The sequence below is a fragment of the Pelobates fuscus genome, chromosome 3 (genome assembly GCF_036172605.1).
Source record: "Pelobates fuscus isolate aPelFus1 chromosome 3, aPelFus1.pri, whole genome shotgun sequence".
NCBI lineage: Eukaryota > Metazoa > Chordata > Amphibia > Anura > Pelobatidae > Pelobates > Pelobates fuscus.
This window is the reverse complement of record NC_086319.1, coordinates 401,234,234-401,260,101: the sequence shown is the minus strand read 5'-3', so window position 1 is coordinate 401,260,101 and position 25,868 is coordinate 401,234,234. Positions and strand designations below refer to the sequence as shown.

The 25,868-nt window shown below is 44.6% G+C and overlaps 1 protein-coding gene across 1 annotated transcript in view; it reads right to left on the bottom strand.

The window, feature by feature from the left end:
• The window catches only part of LOC134601931 (extracellular calcium-sensing receptor-like), a 30,663-nt gene extending 9,556 nt beyond the window's left edge, over positions 1–21,107 (bottom strand). Inside the window, exons 1-5 of the mRNA XM_063446438.1 lie at positions 21,091–21,107; positions 18,432–18,726; positions 6,853–7,773; positions 5,860–6,087; positions 5,654–5,777 (exon numbers count right to left, since the gene is read on the bottom strand). Coding sequence (XP_063302508.1) covers positions 5,654–5,777; positions 5,860–6,087; positions 6,853–7,773; positions 18,432–18,726; positions 21,091–21,107 — 1,585 coding nt within the window. The remainder of the gene's footprint in view (positions 1–5,653; positions 5,778–5,859; positions 6,088–6,852; positions 7,774–18,431; positions 18,727–21,090) is intronic.
• Positions 21,108–25,868: the final 4,761 nt, after the last annotated feature.

Below are 25,868 nucleotides of genomic sequence, written 5' to 3'. Positions count from 1 at the left end.
GTGCATAGTTTTGGCTGCTATTCTGGGTTTCTTATTGGACCAGACAAAGGCATTAATTAATCTCTGTGCGTCTTGAAGGAATTTCTTAGATAAACTTATTTGTAAAGTGCGAAATAAATATTGCAGCCTCGGGAGCGTTTTCATTTTCACTACAGCTATTCTACCTATCCATGATATGTATTTTCCTTTCCAGCTCATTAATTGTTGTTTGATGGATGTGAGAAGTTTGCCATAGTTTTCCCGATGTAAATTCCTCTCTAACTTGGTGAATTTTATGCCTAAAAAGGTCAAATAATCCTGTCTCCATTCATATGTATATTTCTGTTTTAAAGTTGTGTGTAGTGCCGTGGATGCGTGCAAGCACATTGCTTGTGTTTTGGCTTCATTTAATTTATAATAAGAGCACTTGCTGTATTGCTGTAAGGTGGTCTGTAATGCAGGGATGGATGTGATTGGGTCCGTTAAGGAGAGCATAACATCATCCGCAAACATCGTAATTTTGTGTGTCCGACGTCCAAGTGACACCCCACAGATATGACTGTTGTCCCTTATGGCCTGGGCTAGTGGTTCTAGTGCTAAAATATAGAGGGCGGGGGATAACGGGCATCCTTGCCTCGTTCCATTCGTGATATGGAACGACTTAGATACAAAGCCTCCATTCGCTACCTGCGCTGATGGGTTGGAGTATAATGCCGAGATTAGGGATAGGAATTGATGTGGAAATTCAAATTTTTGGAGGACTGTTCTCAGAAAATTCCAGTGCAGCCTGTCGAACGCCTTCTCGGCGTCCAGAGACATAAAGACTCTGGGTTCGCCGGGAGGCGCCCGACTGTAGAGAAGGCTGTGAAGTTTCCTGGTGCCATCTGATCCTTGCCGCCCACGCACAAACCCCACTTGATCTGGATTTGTGATGAAGGGGATAAGGTTCGCTACTCGATTAGCGTAAATTTTGGCTAAAATTTTCGTATCCGTATTTAACAACGACATGGGTCTGAGATTTTTGGGTTGGGTGGGTGGTTTTCCCGGTTTTGGTAGCGTGGCAATATGGGCTAAGAGCATCTCTGGCGGCATCACACCTGTGTCTATAATATGGTTCAGTGTGCGTAGTAGGTGGGGGCAAAGGGCGTGCGAGAAGACTTTATAGTATTGGTTCGTGAAGCCGTCCGGTCCGGGTGATTTCCCAGTAGGGAGTGAACGGATAGTTTGTTGTAGCTCTTGCAGTGTAATCGGTGCTATCAGGGAGTCTTTCTGTTGTTGTGTTAGCTTCGACAGCTGTATCTGTGAGAGGAAATTATCGATTTCGTTTTGCGTCGGTTGATGTGTATGCGGATCCTCTGCCAGATTATATAGATTTTGGTAATAGGACGCTGTTTCAGCGTTTATGTCTAGGGGATTATATACTCTCCCTCCCGCATTAGTAATTATGTATGGGATTTTTGAGTGTGCTACTTGCTGCCTTAATAGCGATGCTAGTTTTTTCCCCGCTTTATTTCCTTGAGTATAGTGTTTTAGCTTAAGTGCTTGCAGAATACGTGCTGTTTTATGGAGCAGGAGGTCATTTAATGATTTGGTAACTTGTACAATTTCCGCGTTTATTGCTTCACTAGGTTTCAAGAGCTGTGCGGAGTTTAGGTCACGTAGTTTAGTCAGTAATGTGAGATGTAACTTCTGGGAAGTTCGGTTAAGATAGGACGCTTTACTTATAAGGTGGCCTCTAAGGACTGCTTTATGGGCTGGCCAAGATGTGGTGGGTGAGATTTCGGGTTGGTTATTTAGTTTGAAATATTCTTCTATTTCGGCTTCCAGTTCTTTCTTAAAGGAAATTGTGTATAGGAGTGTATCGTTTAATCGCCATGGGGCTTTCCCCCTGTGTTTGTAAGTGTCCCGGGTCGTGAGAGTCATTGGGGCGTGGTCCGACCACACTATGTCACCTATGCTACTGTGTACTGAGGAGGACAACAGATCCCTAGATACTAAGATTAGATCTATTCGAGAGTACGTTCCGTGTACTTTGGAGTGGAAAGTGTAGTTTTTTTCATTTGGGTGTGTCGTTCGCCATATGTCGTAGAGATTATGTTCTGATAGCAGCTTAGTAATGGCTTTACATTGTGTTACTAGAGATCTATACCTAGGGGTGTTAGGGGATACTGTTGTGTCCATAGTCGGCTGGAGGATGTGATTCATATCCCAACGTATTATGGTAGCAGCTGTAGCTTGTTGGGGTAGTTTGCTCAACACCCTATATAGGAAATTGCGTTGGTTGGAGTTAGGGCTGTATATGCCCACTAAGATGTATGTGGCATTATTGATGTGACAATGTATTATTAAGTAACGACCTTGGGCATCTGTTTTTACACTTAGTAACTCAAAGGTGAGCGATTTGTGAAATAAGAGTGACACTCCTCTTGTTTTGGATGAGTAAGTAGTGTGATATTGTATTGGATAGTCCTGTTTCCCAAACTCTGGCACTCTCCCACGTACAAAATGAGTCTCCTGAAGGCACACTATATCCACTTTAGCTTTCTTGACTTCCTCTAGAAGGACCCTACGCTTATGAGGGGTATTCAAGCCCCTTACGTTATGAGAATATATTTTCATAATGAGCTAATGTGTAACATGTTTGATTGATACTGGGCTGATTTCTTTTCCCCATTTTCTCGCAGTCGTACTTGCTAGCGACCCTGAAATGACGGAGGACCACTTCTGCAGCAATGACGGTATTCCAAACTGATATAAGCAGTAGCTTGGGCTGTCGCGCCCATTCGGGACTAGGAGTGGGGGTATAGGGTAACCTAAACTGGGGGGTAAACAAAACCAAATATATACAAAGATAAAGCTTGGTACTGGAGGGGAGTACCATGGGGGTGGAATTGGAAACTGCCATGTTTCCGTATCGTGGCTATGGGTCTTTCCCTATCTCTTAAACGTATAGACGGTAAGACATACTTGAGTAAGGCATACATCAATAAACAACAGTTCTGCAGTGTGTCTAGTTAGTGTCGATCAATACCAATGTGAAGGGAACTATCATCTGGTTAGACGAGATTAGACAAGGTTACACACAATTACAAGCATCTATGATTGTACTGTCACAATGTCACGCCCCATTATGTAGGATAAACCCTTGTGTAAGTGTTGTCCTGTTTTTTTTGTTTGTTTGTTTGTTTTTGGGTACCAGAGGCCCTCCTTTAAACAGTGTTAAATTATATAGCCCCTTAAGAGTGATGTTTACCTGGTTAGGCAGGTAATATCTGGGGTTATCAGGCGATTGCAAAATCCTACGTAACACTTTTACCTAGGTATTAGTTATAAGACTGTGTGACGTAATGTACTTAAGAAAGCGCTCACAATTACAACATCTATGCGTGTTCTGTCACATTTCCATGCCATATGATACATGATAATACCCTGTGCAAGAGTTTTTCAGGTGCCAGAAGGCCCTTCTGTGAACAATATTAAACCATATGGCCCCTCAAGATTGGTGTGTACTTGGATAGACAAGCTAGGTAATATCTGGGAACATCAGGCAGTCACAGGAGCCTATTTAACACATGTACTTAGGTACTATATGCAAGACTGTGTAACTAAACATGCTAAGTACTACCACACATAATTACAAACACTTATGAGTGCACTATCACAAGTTCTCGCCTTGTTATACATGACAATATTTTGTATAATTATTGTCTTGTTCTCTAGGTGCCAGAGGGCCCCCTGTAACCATTATTAAACTATAGGGCCCCTTAAGATTGATGTGTCCCTGAATAGACAGGCCAGGCAATGTCTGGGGATGTCAGGCACTTACAGGAGCATATTTAACACATTCACTTAGATACTGTATGCAAAACTGTTTAACTTAACGTGTTAAAGGAAACCAAACACGTGTGATCAATTGGAGACCTAATGTCAGTCTTTGGTGACTGTGCAAGTGCGTACGTGTGACAATCAATATACTTGCGAGTGTCTAGTAGCCTATACCTTTTGCCAGTCCAGCTGAAGTCGTTTGGAAGGTGAGGAGCCACAGTCTGGTCCGCGGTCCATGAGTCCCCATGCTTGCAGTTTACGCAGTCCGTCTTCAGGTGAAGTTATGATTTGAGTGGTGCTGTCCTTTGTCACCAACATTTTAGTGGGGAAACCCCATCTAAATCTGAGGCCATGCGCTCTTAAGGAATTAGCCACTTGTGCAAACTCTTTTCTTCGTCGTAAGGTCGATGCAGAGAGGTCAGCAAAAATCTGCAGATTGGGGTAATTTTCCAGCGGTGTCGCTTTATTCCTGCTCGCTCTCAGGATATGCTCTTTAATGTGAAAATAGTGCATTCTCAGTAGCACGTCGCGTGGGGCAGTTTCTGGCAGGAACCTGGGTCTGGGCAAACGGTGTATCCTGTCTAGAAGAAGCATGTCAGCAGGTATGTCTGGGGCATATGCGTGAAACACACCTCTTACATACGCTTGCAGATTCTCCGGGACAACGTCTTCAGGAATCCCTCTTATGCGCAGGTTGTTCCTGCGAGCGCGATCCTCCAGATCTGTGATTTTGTTTTCTGTAATTAGCAGTTTTTGCTCCAGTTGTTCCACATGTGAGGCTATATCATTATGTGCTGTAGCAAATTCCGCCATTTTGTTCTCCATGTGAGAGGTGCGTTTACCAAGTTCCTGCATGTCTTTCCTCAGTGAATCCGCTGTGTGTTGCCAGGATGATAGGAGTTTGCTTGACAGGGTGTCCAGGGCTTGTTGTAGGTAGCTCTTTGTGAGCTTATCAGAATCCCCTGCAGCATTTGTCTCCCCTTCCTCTGGGCTCTCCGTGATGCGGCCGCCATTTTGAGACAAGGCCTGAGCCTCCTCCGTCTCATGGTGCGTCTTAGTGCCGAAAAAATTAAGTTTTTCTGCCTTGGAGGCAGCCTTCTTCCCTCTCTGCTGTGCCATCTGTTAAATTTGGCTGCTTTTACCGTCTGATTGCGGTGGATGGAGTCGGATTGCGACCCGTGATGCCGGAGCGAAGGGATCACACGTCCATTCCTCTCGGCGGTTAGCCACGCCCCCAAACTCATCTAATTTAATTATCTCTCAGGTACATAAAATCCACAAAATATCCGGTACCCCAAAAGTACCTCAACCATACATAGGAACTCCACAAAAAGCACATTCCCCGATAGCCCTGATCTGAGTGTCCAACATATCCAAGAATCACTCAGATCGGTTCGGCAGAACGGGAATGCCATCGTGGTAAGGTTTTGACCGGCCAGACATGAGGCACTAGCCCAATATAGTTCCAGGTAAATAGGTGTCCTGGCCGGTCTTCGTTCATGAGGTTCCTGTGCGAACGCCATACAAGGGAATCTCTAGCTTTCAGGGTATGAATGTTCGGTAGTTCATATTTCCCGAACTGCAATAGAGGAACCACACAAAATATACTGAAAAAAAGACACAAAAAGTGGTAATTCAGCTACAGAGGATACGGACAGCCCAGAAAGGGGAATAAAAAAATGTCTGGCAAGCATACACTCCGCTACATGAAGAGAAACATGAAAAGCAGTAAAAAAAAATAAAAAATAATATATATATACATTTTATGAATAAATAATATGTAAATATAGATTTTTTTTTCTGCTCCTTTTACTTACTTTATATAAACTCTTGGCTTCAAGTTACTCACCAGTCTGGTTAGAGATTTCACCCGCAGCGCAGGTAATGCAATTAAAGCAACAAGGAGGCTGCCCCTGCTGTGGGGATTTCCAGAAGCCAGGTGGGCAATTTTCTGAACACTTTGAAACAGGTGGCTGAAGAAACAAAATATGAGACTCATTCACTTTTAACATATGCTCATGCAAAGTATTTTAAAGTAGGTCTGACAAACTTTACCTGCTTAATGCCCTTTGCCCATTTGATAGAAGCGTAGTCAATGATAATGTTTTGACGTTGAAGGACACCACTTTCATACATTCCCACAATTACCAAACTGGCGAGACCCGATGGTTCTTCCTGCCAATTGATGATGTCATACACTGCTGGTGCATTTCCAAGAGAATCAAAATATAAGTCATCGTCAACATTTCCTTTCAAGTGAACCCTGCGAAGGTGATAGAGGAACTGGGGAATGGATGGAAGAAGAGGAATTTAGGACAATTAGAATAAGAGAAGCAAGACACAAAAGGTTACGTCTCTACTTCTCCTTCGTTATACATATCTTGGTCTCAGGAAAATAATTTGTCCCAGTTATCCTTCTGTCTTTTTTTTACATTTTTTTATTTGTCATTAGATTTGCGTATTCGGTTTCAAATAAATTGTGATTCGTCCAAATTTTGGGCTGTTCGTCCAAAATCCTGGACTTGGAAATTATGCATGGACGAATCACGTAACAAATGAAATGGACAATTGGCAGAACCATTTTATTTGTTTTATTATTCAGCATTCTGTTCATGGCATAAAGAAAACATGATTGATGGAAAAAAAAGTTGAGTGAAGGTTAGAAGACAGCCACTAAATGTTGACTGATAAAGGGAAAAAAAAGGAGGCACAGCAAAAATAAAAAAAATCTATATTTATAGATATATAAAAATATAGCTGTTTTTATTTATTTTTTTACTGGTATTTTTCTATTTCCCTTTATTGGTTACTTCTTAGCAAACCAAATGGCCCAAAAATATTTGATATTCATATCAAATATTTATATTTTGCTCGTCAAAATAATTTTTCCTGAAATTGTTGCAACTTATGCAAACGCTACAAGAACTCCAATAAGCACTGACCCTTTATTTAAAATTCTAATGGTCTGTCTTTACGACAACTTCGCTTTCAAACCATTTTCTTCTATAAAATGTTAGTTTATATTATTTTATTCTGCGTAATTCTCACCTGCCAGGGCTGAAAATGTTGCATGTCTACACAACTTCCTCGATCAATCGATCCATCTTCCCTATCTTTGCAGGTTGCCATGTCCTTCAAAGCTTGGGCCACCATCCTCACAGCTTTATAGACATTATAAGTTACCCGAAGGCTATTGATATCTGAAAATATCTGCAAAGAGGCAGGATCCTCCAGTCCAGTGCAAATAGGCAAAGTGTCAGAGCTGTTAAGTGCAGAAGTGGAGACAGTGAATTGCAAGGAAGTTGTGGAGGAAAAGTGATAATCAGAGAAGACTGATGAAGTGTTAGTAGATATAGTCCAGTACAAAGACTCATTATTAGTGATACCCCACCTACAGCTAAATGCCAGTTGCCAAAACTCCATAAGGAATTGGTTCTCAGGTATCTGATTTGGTTGAAGCCCCAGTACAAACTCTTTCAATCCGGGAGCTGCCCCATTTCTAGGAGCAACTCCCAGTGCTCCATGGAGAAAGTGTGAGAGCTTTGGATTTACCAGTCTTGGAGATGTAGACCAACCCTCAGTGAATATCCAAATTTTTGCCTTGGTGTCCACAGACAAAGCAAGATCCATCAGTACAGGGTTCAGGTAAGATTCAAGTGAAAAGACAACTACTACATTAGCTGTGGACCGTTTGATAACTGATGCCACATTGCTTATATCTATTAGAGCAGAAGGAACATTTTCCCAGAAGGCCAAGCAGACCCTGGTGGTCTTCAGCTCCTCAATGAAGGTTTGAGCCACAGTAGAAACTCCCCCAACTTCTGAAAGAACTCCCACCCAGGTCCAACCAAAAGTTTGAATCAGTTGGACAAGGCCCTTGGCATGAGAAGAAAGGGCTGGGGCCACACTGAGTGATGAAGGAAACAAGACACGATTGCTGAACTGAAGTGGGGGAGTGAAGTAGCTGATCTAAGAATATAATTTGAAAAAGGAAAGGTGTTATTGAAAGCAGGTGTGGGCAGATTTTTTTAAAACATTAAACAAAAATCCTTAAGACTTGTTTTCTTTATCTTTGTATAGTTACAAATAGTTACATAATCAGCATGAAAACACACAAAATCCTACACTTAAAGTAACACTTAAAGCAACATAACCAGTACAATGTGCTATAATTGGGCCCTGGTTCCCTTTCAAGGTAAGTAGTCAGATCATTTACAAACAGTTTGACAACTTGCCTGTGGTCTGCTGGGTGTCAGTCACAGTCTACAGGAGAGCAAAAAGCTCCTGTACTGCAGAGTATCTCCCTCGACCCATTGGCCAATAGTGTCAGTGAGCCATGCCCCGTATCGCCAGGATGTGCTCAGAGAGCTTCCGGCTCTCCTGGAGAAAGTGACTAGCAATAATATATATTTAATAACTATTTTGTAATTTTTTTTTTATTATGTTTGTATGTGTTTTAATTAAATACCCATGCAATGCTTAAAAAATAATGCGGGACGGGGGGAAAGGTACAGCAATCTGCATTGTCCTTTTCCAATAAAATTAGTTATTGCTCATGATGCCGTTTTAGTCCCTATTGGCTATGCATTTTAATGGTACGTGTAAATAAAATTGTGATTATTTGCACATTTGATGTTAACAAAAGTTTTACAGTTGTCATAAAAATTTGTATTAAGAAAAAACACATAAAAAGTCTGAAATTTTGGGGGGCCGAGCCTAACTGCCGACCTGACCGGTCGCACATCCTGAGAACTCCGTAAAAAAAGGGCTCTAAATCGCCTCAAAAATAATTTTTTTTTGCAGAAGTCTTACTGCTGAAGGTGACAGGACCCCGCAGTATCAGATTTACTGAAGCATCTGACCGAGACCAGAAATTTGGGGCCCCTGACAAAGCACAAGGTCTGCCCCCCCCCGTCCACTTCCCTTGGCCCGCCCTCCCCCTGCCCGGCCCGCCCATGAGTCCGCCGACTGAATGTGGTATGTATAGTGGAAGTGAATTAGAATGTATGTATTAGATACTGTTTGTGCAGTGAATGCAGAGTGTGTGTTTGTGTAGCGGAGGCAGTGTGTTTAGTAAACGCAGAGTGTGTTTGAGTAGTGGATGTAGTGTGTGTTTGTGTAGTGGATGTTGTGTTTGTGCATAGGCGTGCGCACGGGGTGTGCCGGGTGTGCCTGGGCACACCCTAATCCCCATGGCACGCACTATGTATTGAGTCCTGCAGGAACAGCGTTCCTGCACTTTTATTTGAGCAGGAACGCTGTTCCTGCGGGCACTCGGTGCCCGCAAATGCCCCCTTCCGGCCCCATGTTCCCCCTGTCATGCCAGTGGGTGGGGGGGGGGCAAGAGGTGAAGGAACCCCCCCCCCCCAGTCGGGTGCCTGTCTTCATCTCAGCCGCGGCGAGGGAGCTGTGTGCTCTCTGCTTCCTCTCGCCGCGCGCCGTTTGCTGATGCCGGAGCCGGAATATGACGTCATATTCCGGCTCCCAGCTACAGCAGACAGCCCGCGCGGTGAGAGGGAGCAGAGAGCACACAGCTCCCTCGCCGCGGCTGAGATGAAGACAGGCACCCGACCGGGGGGGGGGGGGTTTCCTTCACCTCTTGCCCCCCCCCCACCCACTGGCACCCCCCCCCGACCCACAGGCACCCGACCCACTGGACCCCAGGGACAAGTCCACGCCAGCACTCCAGGTAGGGAGGCTGGGTGGACATTTTTTTTATTAAAAGAAAAATAATTTGTATGTGTGTGTCTGTAAGTGTGCCTGTGAATGTATGTGTGTGTGTCTGTAAGTGTGTCTGTCTGTCTGAGTGTGTATGTGTCTGTCTGTCTGAGTGTGTATGTGTCTGTGTATGTGTGTGTGTGTGTGTGTCTGTAAGTGTGTCTGTCTGTCTGAGTGTGTGTGTGTCTGTGAATGTATGTGTGTGTGTCTGTAAGTGTGTCTGTCTGTCTGAGTGTGTGTGTGTGTCTGTCTGTCTGAGTGTGTATGTGTCTGTGAATGTATGTGTGTGTGTCTGTAAGTGTGTCTGTCTGTCTGAGTGTGTGTGTGTCTGTGAATGTGTGAGTGTATATGTGTGTGTCTGTCTGTCTGAGTGTGTGTATGTGTGTGTGAATGTATGTGTGTGTGTCTGTAAGTGTGTCTGTCTGAGTGTGTGTGTGTCTGTGAATGTATGTGTGTGTGTCTGTAAGTGTGTCTGTCTGAGTGTGTGTGTGTGTGTGTGTGTCTGTAAGTGTGTCTGTCTGTCTGAGTGTGTATGTGTCTGTGAATGTATGTGTGTGTGTCTGTCTGAGTGTGTGTGTGTCTGTCTGAGTGTGTGTGTGTGTCTGTGAGTGTATGTGTGTGTGTCTGTAAGTGTGTCTGTCTGTCTGTCTGAGTGTGTGTCTGTGAATGTGTGTGTGTCTGTGAGTGTATGTGTGTGTGTCTGTATGTGAGTGTGTGGGAGTATGTGTGTGCACGCGTGTATATATATGTGTGTGTCTGTGTATGTGTGTCAGTATATATATATATATATATATATATATATATATACACACACACACACACACGTGTATATTATTTTTTTGGGGGTGGGAAAAGAGTTCCCTCACTTTATTCCCCAGGACTTCTCCGGAGATCTCCGGATCTCCCCTGTCGGCTCACGCAGAGACGGCACTATCTGAGTGCCGGCTCTGCTCTTAACCTCCATGGGCTGGCGGGGAGATCAAAGATCTACCTCACCAACCCACAGCAACATGGAGGGAGGCAGGAGAGGACCCGGGGAGCTCTAGACAGCAGCTCTGCCAGGTTCCTCTCACAAGATCTGAGCATTGCCACGGCAACACTCAGATCTTGCGAGAGTTAACTCTAGCTCCGCAGGCTAGAGTTCACTCTCCACTGGACCACAAGGGATGGCGCATGGCAGCAAGGATCCCCCCTCCCTACATAAGGTAGGGAGGGGGGATATTTACTAATCTGCCCCCACCTCCACAATCCCTCCAAACATACAGCCCCCACACACACAGCACCTAGACACATACAGCATGCTCACACACACAGTACACTAACCGCACCCTCACAAACACACACAGCACCTTTACAAACACACAACACCCTCACACACAGCACACTAACAGCACCCTCACAAACACCCACACACACAAAACAGCACCCTCACAAATACACGACACCCACACACATCACACAAACAGCACCCTCACACACACAGCACCCTCACAAACACACAAACACCCTCACACACAGCACACTACCAGCACCCTCACACACAAACAGCACCCACACAAACACCCTCACCCACATAGCACACTACCAGCACCCTCACACACACATCACACTAACAGCACCCTCACGCCACCCTCACGCCACCCTCACACAGCACACTAGCAGCACACACACACACACAGCAGTGTATGTGTATATATATATATATATATATATATATTACACATGCGGCGTGTGTTTGTGCTTTAGGGTGCACACCCTAATGCAATAGGCTGCGCACGCCTATGTGTTTGTGTATACTGGATGCAATGTGTTTAGTGGATGTAGTGGATGTAGTGTGTGTATTAGACGCAGTGTCTCTGTATAGTGAATGCAGAGTGTTTGAATGTGTGGTGGATGTAGTGTGTGTGCTGTGAATACAGGATGTTTGTGTAGTGGATGCTGTGTGTATAGTTAATGCAGAGTGTGTGCCAGTGTAGTAGATGCAGAGTGTGTGTCAGTGGAGTGGATGCAGAGTGTGTGTCAGTGGAGTGGATGCAGAGTGTGTGTTAGTGTAATGAATGCAGAGTATGTGTTAGTGCAGTGAATGCAGAGTGTGTGTTAGTGTAGTGAATGCAGGGTGTGTTAGTGTAATGAATGCTGAGTGTGTGTTAGTGTAATGAATGCTGAGTGTGTGTCAGTATAATCAATGCAGAGTGTGTGTTAGTGCAGTGAATGCAGAGTGTGTTAGTGTAGTGAATGCAGAGTGTGTGTCAGTATAATGAATGCAGAGTGTGTGCTAGTGTAATAAATGCTGAGTGTGTGTCAGTATAATGAATGCTGAGTGTGTGTTAGTGTAATGAATGCTGAGTGTGTGTCAGTATAATAAGTGCAAAGTGTGTTAGTGTAATGAATGCAGAGTGTGTGTTAGTGTAGTGAATGCAGAGTGTGTGTTAGTGTAGTGAATGCAGAGTGTGTGTCAGTGTAATGAATGCAGAGTGTGTGCGTGTTTACTAGTGTATGCATGTAATGCAATAAATGTTTCTCCCCCCTCGCTGCTTCTTACCTGGTCCAGGGAGGGGGGAGATTCCATGATCCCTGGTGGTCCGGTGGCATTGTGGGGCCCAGCAGACTGCAGCTGTATGTTACAGCATTTCCCTCTCTCTAACTCCCGCGAGACGTGGTGTGCGCGCCGCGCGGAGCATTGCCATGGTAACCTGTGGCAACGCTCTAACGGGCGCACGTCTCGCGGGAGTTAGAGCGAGGGAATGCTGTAACATACAGCTGCAGTCTGCTGGGCCCCCTCTGCAAGTACAGGGAGCCGGGGGGGCCCGCGGCTGCACATATATATAGCGATCATCGCTATATATATGTGCAGAGAGTAATTGTGGGGCCCTGGACTGCCAAAGCAGTCACCAGGCCTGTCGGGCCCGTGACAACCGTCATGGTTGTCACCCCCTGATGGCGGCCCTGACAGCCAGGGCAGACTTGCGGCCTACAGGAACTCCACTCACAGTGGGTCACTCACCATGGCTAAGAAACATGATGCGGCTTTGTTGGGTTTCAGGGAGGGTTTCTTTATTCCTTTTCATGAACGGGGGGGATGGGGGGGGGGGGCGGGTACACAGGGCTTCCGGAATTTGAAGTCGGTGTCATATTTTCCTTAGGTGGTGATCGAGAAATTGGATAAGGAGGTTAGTTGGGACAGATGGCCGGCCTGTTTAGGGATCCGCCTTTCCCCAACTTGCGCGTGTCTCCTTTAGGGGTTGTCCCCAAGCAGGAGCCGGGTAAGTTTTGCCTTGTACATCACCTCTCTTACCCAAAAGGCTCGTCTGTAAACAACGACATTGATGGGGACCTGTGCTCGGTTGCTTACGCATCATTTGACCATGCCATCGAGTTGGTTAAGCGGGCTGGGCATGATGCCTTTATGGCAAAGGTGGATATTGAGGTGGCTTTTCGGCTGCTGCCTGTTCATCCCGACTGTAATCATTTGTTGGGTTGTTTTGTTGACGGGACATACTTTGTCGACTTGTGCCTCCCTATGGGCTGTTTTGCTTCATGCGCGTATTTCAAAACATTCAGCTCCTACCTGGAATGGGTCGTTACAGTGGAGGCTGGGAGTCGAGCTTCTGTCCATTACCTGGCTGTCTTTCTGTGGGATTGAGCCCGGCAGATTCCTAGCTTTGTATTTTTATCTCCTAAAGGGCCATTGAATGGGTGGCTGGGTGAATTTAGGTGTTGCTCGCGGCGGACAAGACCTCAGTTTCTTGGGTTTGGAGATCAACATGCAGCGTGGGGAATGCAGTCTTCCCCAGGACAAGCTGATTGCTTTGTGGGTGGTGGTGGCGGAGGTGCATCAGGCTCGTAAGGTTATGCTCCGACAAATTCAGTCGCTTCTAGGTAAAATCAACTTTGCCTGCAGGGTGATCCCCATGGGATGGATCTTCAACAGGAGCTTGGCGATGTCACTGTCGGGTGACATCGCCTATGGCGTGCCCGGAAGAGATGTGGGTGCTCAGAACAGCTGCTTGGGGGACTTATGAGAGCTTCCTTGGCTCCCCACACATGGATTGCACAATGTAAGGTTTGGGAGTCATGGGAAGAGTCGTGGGTTGGCTTGGAGAGGGAGTTGACTGGGGAATATCGTTTGGACACCGCCCTGTGGTTTATGTTTCAACTGTTGGTAAGTGGGGTTTTCCCAGCGGTAATGGACAGGCACATGGCTGTGCTTGCTTTCTGGTTTAAACTTCATGGTTGGGAGGATCTAATGAAGCATTCCGTGGTGAGGCATGCACTGTAGGGATTTCACAGGGTTTGCAAAGGTCCGGATACTTGGTGTATCCTTAGTTGTCCTGGAGGGGCTGTTTTTCAAGTTCTGCCAGATGTGTGCTTCGATGGCTATGAAACATTTTTATTTTGCACTGTGTTTGTGTTGGCTTTTTTCTGTGCTATCCAGATAGGAGAGCTCATGAGCAGTACCCGGGCCAGGGGTGGGGGCTCTCAGATGGAAGACGTCCGGATGCTGGGGGATCTGCTTGTAGTTCATTTGGCCCAATCAAGACTGACGTTTTGGGGAAGGATGTTGTGCTGTACCCTCTTGCGGGGTCGCCGTTATGCCCAGTTACCAATGTGTCCCGATATCTGGCGCAATGGACTGGGGTGGGTTAATTTCGGATGCATTGGGTTGCTCTCTTGTTTTCAGTTTTTCAAGGATTTTGGGTGGGGCTGGGGGGCTTGGGTTGTAACCCGCCCAGTTTTGGACTTATTCTTTACACATTGGCGCGGCCACAGAGGCCACACGATTGGGGCTGGGTAAGGAGCTTTCAAAAAGATAGGGAGGTCGGAATCGGTTTGGTTCTGATCCTATGTGCGCCTGGGGCTGATGGTGGAAGGTTTGGAGGGGTTGCAAGGTGGGGCCCCCATTTAATTGATTGTGTCCACTTATCTCCATTGGTCATGTGGCCTGGATAGTGGGCCATTCTTTCATTTTCTGGACAAAGAGGAGGGCAGCAACTAGTGTTCAGAGTCAGCAGCTGAGCTTTCCTGTGGACCGGATTGCAATACAATGGTTCAGTTAATGAGGCGCCAGCTGGGGGGATGTACGTGGGACTTTTGTTTTGTTTAATAGCTGGGGGAAAGAGGCCAGACTTGATGGTAGTGCATGCAGTGGGTAATGATCTAGGGCTGGAACCTGTGGGGATATTTATGGGATGATAATATTAAACAGTCGAGAATTGCCCACTATTTCAATTCTCTTAGATCTTAGAGATCGTTATCATGTAAGTGAAATGTATTCCATACAAATAAAATCACAATTTGTTATAAAAATAGATATAATTTATTGTGACAAATAAAATAATAATAATATTAGGCAGCATGCATGATAATAATCAGTGAATATTTAGTATAACATAAGTATGCAATACAATGGCAATACACAGTACAAAGCTACAGCATCAACTGTTAAGACAAGATTTATGAGGCACAGACAGAAACTTCACAGACAGAAACTTCCAGCGAAAAGCCATAACACATTGGCTAACGGTTAGATCAACTAAGTAACCCTTTCAATGCTGGCTAGATCCTCCTAGGCATATAGTTACATAGTTACATAGCTGAAAAGAGACTTGCGTCCATCAAGTTCAGCCTTCCTCACATTTCCTTTCCTGTTGATCCAAATATCCCATTCTCATGAAATATTCAAATAAAATAACATTCAAACCAGCTTATTAATCATTTCCTGGAACTATCCAATAAGAATAATCTACCAGATTCTATAAGCCAAATTTTAATTTGCCTAAAAAGATATCTTATCTTATTTAGAGCAAATCAATACACCTGGATAAAAACAACGGTATGCCAACACGTGATGATATCACATTAATATATAATTATTCTTAATTCCACCTGCAGAATGGAATGTTTATAATTATATATTCTTTAGTTAACTAAGATTTCTAAATATTGAAATCTGACCGTGATTTATCCAGTCATATATCCTGCTATTAGATTTTTTTTATTAATTTAGATTAATTAAATAAAACCAGCATAATTACCAGTTAAGTAGATATTCCCATCAGATGCTCTTAGGTAGTCCCAGGAACTTGAATGCGAGTACGATTGGTTGTATGGAGGTGTGTAAGTAATAGTAAAAAAATAGTGTTGGTTAGAAAAAAATTCTAAGTGTCCAGGAGTGTGTCTTGAGTGTTAGTCCCAGAGTGAATATCTGTCATGGATCTCTCTGCATGTCTGAATCTGAAAGTCCACACTTTCTCCAACTACCAACTAACCTCTCTATTCCCTTTGTCCTAACTTTTAACCCCTTAAGGACCAAACTTCTGGAATAAAAGGGAATCCTGACATGTCACACATGTCATGTGTCCTTAAGGGGTTAAAGGGCCAGACTCTCTGTATGTCATTAGTTGATAAGACCAATGGGAAACTGAAGGTGTGGTCAACCTGCAGATTGCAATTTAGGTATTTGGTCCATAGAGGGCAGTCTCGCCTCACTAAACCTTCCTATCCAGGAAAGAGATAACTTTTCCTGATGGCGATTTTGACGTCATTTGGCTTATCTAAAATAACCACCATAAACTAAATTTGCTGTCAGTACAAAGCATTTCTTTGGATTTTCTCCAGACAGTGCGTCGACAATTCCTGTTGTAATTTCTAAAATTGACAGTTGTAAACTAAATTTCACCCCTTAATTACAATGGGACCTTGTAAAATTTAGAAAGTAAAATTAAGTACTTGTCTTCTCTGTCACTAATGTCTGTGTTTAGAATTATTTCTATTCCATTAACATTTAGACAGAGCCTTCCATCCCCCTGCTTCATTGCTTATCACTGGGCTTGTTTATATAATGCATTCCTTAGCTCAGGCTCAGTGGCTGAAAGCAAGGAAATTATGTGTCTTTGTTAGCCTAAAATCCAAAATGGAGTCTGCTCTGTTCTGAGTGACTCTGGCAATATACACTTTTAATTTCTATTTTAGCACAAAATTTCTGCCGATATAAATATCCTGACAATCCTCAGCGGCATCTTGTCAAATGCATGGTACGGGATATCAATCGGCTTTGGGACGAAGTCCCTGGGGTAATTGTGGTATGGTCAGAGATGGTTCCCCGGTTACGGTGACACACGCAAGGGATCCTGGTACGATTGCGTGGTGACAGGGCAAGGTGAATAGTATGATGGCCAGTTTTGCTCAGAAAACTGGGGTGGTGGTGATCCAGCACTTGGAACTGGACGCTATGCTGCCTGGTTATTTTCGTTCTGATGCGGTTAACCTATCTGACATGGGTTGGGACATGTTAAACTTGGGGTTTTCAGGAAGGGCTGAGTAGGACCTTGTTTCTTCGGGATGGCGGAGCTCATACAGCTTAAGTGATCAAGGTCTAAGCTTGTGGCGGGGTTAGTGAGTTAAAGTTTAGGGGAAAAAACAGGCTCTTGGTTCAGTACAGGGTAGTTATTCTGTTAGTTAGGAAGGGGTTAATACTGTACATGTCAAGGTTGGTAGGTTTCGAGCTTGTTGGGAGCTCAGAACCTAATGGGGTAGTATCTGGGTACACCCCTGCCATGGTTATCAAAATAAAATGTCACTTTATGTATTATCATTATGATGTTAATTATTTGTTATAATTTATGTTTATTGCTTGAAAATATGGGTCATTGCCTTTTATGACAGAGGGACATGTTATGTTATAGGGTGGGGGGGGGGTAATGACTTTATTTAATTATGTTCTCATGTTAAGTTATAATTTATATATTTATTAAAGCTGTGGACTTATTTAACCCATATAATATCAGTGTTTGTGTTCTATTGGGTATGATAATAGGGTTCGACCAGCCCATATGGCAACAATGCGCCTTTCATGCAAGGGAGGAGACCGATGTACGTTGGAGACCGATGTCAATTTTGCACATAATAGACATTTGGCAACCTGGAGAAGAGTTCTAGCTTGCCAAAGTCACCTGAGACGGATTTCTAACTAGCCGCCCGGCACAAAAGTGCAATTATTTCAGTATGTGCAACGGTTCAAGCAGAAACACTGGACGTACAGACTCCTACCATGATGACCACTTCTAAAAGCAGAAATAACCCTTTAAATGGACACTCTAAGCCACTAATCCATTTCTACTTGATTTCCCATCTTTCAGACAATGTAAACATGTGTCTGAAAGCTGTCAGACTGACAACAGCTAGGAGTGTTTCCTCATTGAAAACCTTCAGATATCTAGTGCCTTTTCATTTGGCGTCATCACACACAGTATAATCATGCCAAACATTGCTAATGCTTCTCACAGAGAAGTATCATATTCAGTGCCCCTCTTTCAGAACCACCGGACTGGTAGTATTGGGGCACATGTGGATTAGACTAAGATTGTCATTATTAATGACCTCACTAAGAGCAGCTGCACAAAGGAGCCTGTATCGGTGCTGGATTACATGTAAGTTTAATAGCTTTTGAAATTGTTTTTATTTATTTATTTAAAGGGACGCTATAGACACCTTGACCACTTTATCTTATTGAAGAGGTCTAGGTGTAGTGTCCCTGTCTCCCTTAGTCCTGCAATGTAAAACACCAAGAGGGATATTTACTAAACTGAGAATTGTCAAGCATTAAAAGCAAATTCAAATTGAATTTCAAATTTAAGGCTAAAACTGAACTGAAAAAAGGTTGGCTTTGACCCCATTTAAGCTATTTTCATTCAGGTCATGAGAAATCCATCTATTTTCTCCCAGCTCCATCGCCTCATCATAGATTCCCTTCCTCCATTCCAAAGAAATTACTAACATTCTACCCACTGGTATTATTATTATTATTGGCATTTATATAGTGCCAGCAGATTCCTTAGTGCTTTAAACTGTTCTTCTATTAATCCGATTCCTTTAACCATGTACCAAAATACAATAATGTCTCGAATTACCTGTGGGTAGTTGTATATGCCAATCACGTTTGCCACACTTAGCGCAGATTCTGTCCCTGCGTCACTGAGCATGGCGGCCAATCTGTAATGCAATCCCCAGCATCTGTGGCTGAAGGCTCCTTCTGGACCACCTGTGATGAGAAATGATGCCCCCCGCAGGGCCTCTCTTGCATCACTGCATGTGTCCAGCACCCTGAGACCTAATGTAAGGTTTGGCAAAGCCCCAGGTGTCTCATTCACTTCTTTCACAGCAAATAGCAGGGCTAGAAACCAGCGGAATGATCGAAAACTGAATCTGATGGAGGAAAGAAATCTGTCATTTAATAAATGACGGATGAAATAGCTGGATTAGACAGGGAAGTTAGTGCAGGGATGGATGAGGGTGATGGGAATGAATGGGATGATGGGGGGGGGAAATAAAGATCCATCAGAATTCAGGACCGGGCAAACAGGGGTGATGACGGAATGGGTGATGGGAGGGTTAGGGGTGGGGAGCATGGTCAGCTGAATGTCACTCATTGCTGACTGAACCTTGGGAATGGACATCCCCTGGGCGCCATTTTGGGGTGCTGGCTGAGGGAATGCCCCAGCAAACATAATTATTATGATATACATACAGTTTTAAACCTTTGTGATCTATTTCTTCCTCAACCCAACCTTCCTGCTGAATAGCTCTTGCTACCCTGTACCAGGCTTCTGCTGTACGAAGCAAACCATTATCTGTAAGCTTGCCTTTCTTCTCTGTTAGTAATCTGCGCCAGCTCTCTGGCTGTAATCTACCACATGAAGGCACAGCAATTCTACACAATTTAGCAATATTTTCAACTCCTTTAACCATCTCTTCACCCTCTCTGTCTTCAACTAGATCACACGCTAACCAGCCCTTACTGGGCTTATCTAACCCCTGACCTATTCCCCCTATAAAAGGCGTCCCAGATATAGAGGAAGAAATGAAACAGAGGGTCTACAATGCTCGACTGCCACGTGAGGGGTGGGTCCCTACGTGCGTCTTCCCAAAACGTAGACTAGTCACTTATTCCGCCTACCCGAGGTAGCCACGGATTGGAGCGAGGTGAGAAGTGTGTGACCAATCACTTCTCTCACGAGAGAAATAGGAGGGGAAAGTGTAAATAACACAGGAAGTAGAGTAAAAGTAAAAAGTGAAAGTAAAGACAGACACAGGAGTTTGAATGACTCCCAATTAAGACAACATTTCAATTGAAATACAGTGCATGCATCACAGTTCAAATAAATTCAACAGTAGTCCCTTTCCTTTACTCATGTGACCAAAGCCACCTCCCTCAACCTCGTAGTGTCCCCGCTCGGAGAACGACTTCCTCAAGTCTCACTACCAGCGGCCACGGAAAACAGCTAACACCGGCCCGAGATCCGTATGCCTCCCCCGTTACAGCGGTCCGATAAACGTGACCACCACTTCCCTCACTCCGGTAACGCCCCTACGGACCCACCCGTAAGTCTCACTACCACGTGGTGATGGAGACAGCAATGCCTGCCCGAATCCACGCACCACAAACAAAATTGGAATGCCACCAGCCTCAGCGCTCGAGGCTGGAGGATACCACCTCTCTGCAAGCAGAGCAATGTGCACAATGAGGCTAGCTAGGCTATCAAAGTGACACCATGGGGAATCCCCAGGAAGCAATGAGTCTACACCCTTCCACAGACTCCCCCCACCTCTTTTTCCTTCCTGCTGCAGCTACCCAGCACCTAAAAGAGGTAAACAGGCAAAGAAGACCCCCAGGAAAACTTCCACAGGTCCACCCCCCTTTTTCCCTACAGCCACAGCCACGTGGCTCCTAAAAGGGGTAAACAGGCAACAGAGGACCCCCAGGCAAACACCCACAGGTCCACCCCCCTTTATTCCAAAAGGGGTAAACAGGCAAACACTCTACCCGGGCACTTAAGCTAAAGACAGACCAATACAAACACACCCAGGCAACAGATAGGCAAAAAGCAGGTAAACAGGTGGGTAACAATAAGGCACCGGGCAAGATATTACCTGTCTTTGATGTCCTCCTGGTAGCAGTCACAGACACTGGGACGGGTCAATCAAAGGGGCTGGAACATACTGGCTAGGCTCTGCAGCAGTCTCTATCGTGTACTGGGAGGTGATCCGTCTCCTTTCCTTCCCCCAGGATTCCTCCGTCCAGCAGCGTCTTCATAGGACGGCTTACCGGCCAAAGGCCATAACCCGGTGCCCCACGTTGGATGCGCCAAATTGATATAGATTGTTTTAAGCAAACAAATATGTTTGAATGTCTATCTGTTCCTGTCCAAATCGGAGATGATTAAATTGCGTATACGCAGAAGTAAATTCACACTGACACACGGAGTTCAGGTTAAAAGAACTTCGAGAAAATTTAATGGCATCTGGTTAAAAAGCGGGCTCGCAGACCCTTATAAGAGCAATATTACATCATCATTAAATATCAAGATAACAACAAATAAACATCATTAATTGGGTTAAGTGTTAAGTGGCTATGTCAATATCCACCCATCAATATTATTAATTGGCTCAAGTACTAAGTGGCTGGCTAAGTGTCCTCCCACCAGGAGGTGGCGTCATCTTGGACACGGGTGTGGACACGATGGTTCAGGCGCCATCTTGCTTAGCACGAGGCTTTACTCAAGGCTTTACTCGGCTTTAGGCGCCATTTTGAGTGGTTAGTGATGTTATATTCGAGGTCAGGTTCAAGGCTTTTTAGTGAATGGACATTTCATTAGAGCAGTTTCTCATGATCTAACTATGGTATACTTTGTTTCATATTACAGGAACTTGACAATTCCAGTGTTAGTCATATCCTTCTAGAAAATACATACAATACATTCTCTTTCTAATATACTAAATGCTGTTAGGAAAATCTGTCATATAATGGAGTTAACGAGAAATTTAATAAAGGCTTTAATAATTCTATAACAAATATAGTACACACACTGCGAAACAAAGAAAATCTCCATGTTTTCATATGCACTAAAGAATGTGCTTTTTAACCCCAACAAGCTGCTCATTCACACTTAGAATCTGCCATATACCCTGAACACCTGCTAACAATGTGCCTATCTATCCTGAGAACCTGCTCATCAGTGGCGTAGCGTGGGTTGCCAGCGCCCGTAGAAAGACAAGTATTGCGCCCCTAAACCATACCACTACTTGCGTTTCTTCCACCAGTTTAGTTACTAAATAGGGTCACTCAAAATTTAGAATAGAAAACAAATAAATGTAAAAAAAAATTGTAACCTAGGGCACCAATACCATGTCTGTAGAGCATTGTGCACACATAATAAATGCTGGCTAAACTCAGTTTTTGTGACCTGTGCTTCCAATAATTCTCAGCCAGCTGCTGAAGTGCCAGTGGCCAGCCATCAATGACCATACAATTCCAGAGAATACACCAGCTATAATTCATCAACTAATAGATGAAAAATCCTTAGCTATTTGATGTACGTGGAGGCCTCACCAGATAACCAGTGACCTTTATATTCACTCCTTTACTGTGTTGATTCCCTTTATGTATTTACATTTTTCTATCATATCCCCCCTGTCTCGTCTTTCCTCCAAGCTATACATGTTAAGTTCCATTATTCTTTCCTTGTAAGTTTTATCCTGCAATCCATGAACCAGTTTAATAGCCCTTCTCTGAACTCTCTCTAAAGTATCAATATCCTTCTGGAGATACGGTCTCCAGTACTGCGTACAATACTCCAAGTGAGGTCTCACCAGTGTTCTGTACAGTGGCATGAGCACTTCCCCTATCTACTGCTAATACCTCTCCCTATACAACCAAGCATTCTGCTAGCATCTCATGCTGCTCTATTATATTGTCTGCCTACCTTTAAGTCATCAGAAATAATCACCCCTAAATCCCTTTCCTCAGATGTTGAGGTGAGGACTCTATCAAATATTCTGCACTCTGCCCTTGGGTTTTTACGTCCAAGATGCATTATCTTGCACTTATCCACATTAAATGTCAGTTGCCACAACTCTGACCATTTATCTAGTTTACCTAAATCATTTGCCATTTGGCTTATCCCTCCTGGAACATCAACCCTGTTACATATCTTATCATCAGCAAAAAGACATACCTTACCATCAAGACCTTCTGCAATATCACTTATAAAAATATTAAAGAGAATGGGTCCAAGTACAGATCCGTGAGATACCCCACTGGTGACAAGCCCAAGCTTCGACTATACTCCATTGACTACAACCCTCTGTTGCCTGTCACTCAGTCACTGCCTTACCCATTCAACAATATTGGAATCCAAACTTAAAGATTTTAGTTTATTGATAAGCCTTCTATGTGGAACAGTGTCAAAAGCCTTACTGAAATCTAGGTAAGCAATGTCTACTACACCACCCTGATCTATTATTTTAGTTACCCAATCAAAACAATCAATAAGATTAGTTTGGCATGATCTCCCTGAAGTAAACCCATGTTGTCTCTGATCATGAAATCCAAGTGACTTTAGATGTTCAACAATCCTATCCTTTAACATGGTTTCCATTACCTTCCCCACTACTGAAGTAAGGCTTACTGGCCTATAGTTGCCCGACTCTTCCCTACTAACGTTCTTGTGAATGGGCACAACATTTGCTAACTTCCAATCTTCTGAGACTACTCCTGTTAACAATGGTTAAATACATCTGTTAATGGTTTTACTGGTACACCACTAAGCTATTTTAATAACTTTGGGTGTATTCCATCAGGTCCCATTGACAAGTTGACACATGTGCTGTGCATGGCAGATGTGTGTAATCTGATCGTACAACGCTTTGTGCATAAGTACACAGGCTTACAGGACGTCCTGAAGCAGGCCAGGAAGGTGTGTGGCCATTTCAGGCGTTCCTACACGGCCATGCCTCACTTTGCCGATATCCAGCGGCGAAACAACATGCCAGTGAGGCGCTTGATTTGCGACAGCCCAACACGTTGGAATTTAACACTCCTAATGTTCGACCGCCTGCTCCAACAAGAAAAAGCTGTTAATGAATATTTGTATGACCCGGTGCTAGGACAGCCTCTGGGGAGCTGGGAATTTTTTTGCCACGTTACTGGACGCTCATGCGCAATGCCTGTAGGCTCATGCGTCCTTTTGAGGAGGTGACAAACCTAGTCAGTCGCACCGAAGGCACCATCAGCGACATCATACCATTTGTTTTCTTCCTGGAGCGTGCCCTGCGAAGAGTGCTGGATCAGGCCGTAGATGAGCGTGAAGAGGAAGAGTTGTGGTCACCATCACCACCAGAAACAGCCTTATCAGCATCGCTTGCTGGACCTGCGGTAACACTGGAAGAGGATTGTGAGGAAGAGGAGTCAGAGGAGGAATGTGGCTTTGAGGAGGAGGAGGAAGAAGACCAACCACAACAGGCATCCCAGGGTGCTCGTTGTCACCTATCTGGTACCCGTGGTGTTGTACGTGGCTGGGGGGAAGAACATACCTTCATTGACATCAGTGAGGAGGAGGAACAGGAAATGAGTAGCTCGGCATCCAACCTTGTGCAAATGGGGTCTTTCATGCTGTCGTGCCTGTTGAGGGACCTTCGTATAAAAAGGCTGAAGGAGAAAGACCTGTGCTTGGTGTCCACGCTACTAGACCCCCGGTATAAGCAGACAGTGGCGGAAATGTTATCGAATTACAAGTCGGAAAGGATGCAGCATTTGCAAAAAAAATTTAAAAGTATGCTTTACACAGCGTATAAGAGTGATGTCACAGCACAACGGGAATCTAACAGGGGAAGAGGTGAAAGTCATCCTCCTCCTCCCACGACCACGCCATATCTGCCAAGTGACCCTATGTAGAGGGAACAATCTCTATTCTGCTCTTAGTCAGTGTGTATCATGTTCTCTGAGGACGGGGAACAGTCTCTATTCTGCTCTTTGTCAGTGTATATCAAGTGCTTTGAGGACAGGTATCAATCCATACCTGCCAAGTGACCCTATTTAGGGGGAAAAGTCTCTATTCTGCTCTGTGTCAGTGTGTATCATGGTCTCTGAGGACGGGGAACAGTCTCTATTCTGCTCTGTGTCAGTGTGTATCATGGGCTCTGAGGACAGGTGTTAATCCATACCTGCCAAGTGACCCTATGTAGGGGGAACAGTCTCTATTCTGCTCTTTGTCAGTGTGTAGCAGGGGCTTTGAGGACAGGTGTCAATCCATACCTGCCAAGTGACCCTATGTAGGGGGAACAATCTCTATTCTGCTCTGTGTCAGTGTGTATCATGGTCTCTGAGGATGGGGAACAGTCTCTATTCTGCTCTTTGTCAGTGTGTATCAGGGGCTTTAAGGACAGGTGTCAATCCATATCTGCCAAGTGACCCTATGTAGGGGGAACAGTCCCTATTCTGCTCTGTGTCAGTGTGTATCATGGTCTCTGAGGACGGGGAACAGTCTCTATTCTGCTCTGTGTCAGTGTATATCATGGTCTCTGATGACGTGGAACAGTCTCTATTCTGCTCTGTGTCAGTGTGTATCAGGGGCTTTGGTGACAGGTGTCAATCCATACCTGCCAAGTGACCCTATGTAGGGGGAACAGTCCCTATTCTGCTCTGTGTCAGTGTGTATCATGGTCTCTGAGGACAGGGAACAGTCTCTATTCTGCTCTTTGTCAGTGTGTATCAGGGGCTTTGAGGACAGGTGTTAATCCACACCTGCCAAGTGACCCTATGTAGGGGGAACAGTCTCTATTCTGCTATTTGTCAGTGTGTATCAGGGGCTTTGAGGACAGGTGTCAATCCATATCTGCCAAGTGACCCTATGTAGGGGGAACAGTCCCTATTCTGCTCTGTGTGAGGAGGAGGAACGGGAAATGAGTAGCTCGGCATCCAACCTTGTGCAAATGGGGTCTTTCATGCTGTCGTGCCTGTTGAGGGACCTTCGTATAAAAAGGCTGAAGGAGAAAGACTTGTGCTTGGTGTCCACGCTACTAGACCCCCGGTATAAGCAGACAGTGGCGGAAATGTTATTGAATTACAAGTCGGAAAGGATGCAGCATTTGCAAAAAAAATTAAAAAGTATGCTTTACACAGCGTATAAGGGTGATGTCACAGCACAACGGGAATCTAACAGGGGAAGAGGTGATATTCATCCTCCTCCTCCCACGACCACGCCATATCTGCCAAGTGACCCTATGTAGGGGTAACAGTCTCTATTCTGCTCTGTGTCAGTGTGTATCATGGTCTCTGAGGACGGGGAACAGTCTCTATTCTTTTCTGTGTCAGTGTGTATCAGGGGCTTTGAGGACAGGTGTCAATCCATACCTGCCAAGTGACCCTATGTAGGGGGAACAGTCCCTATTCTGCTCTGTGTCAGTGTGTATCATGGTCTCTGAGGACAGGGAACAGTCTCTATTCTGCTCTTTGTCAGTGTGTATCAGGGGCTTTGAGGACAGGTATCAATCCATATCTGCCAAGTGAC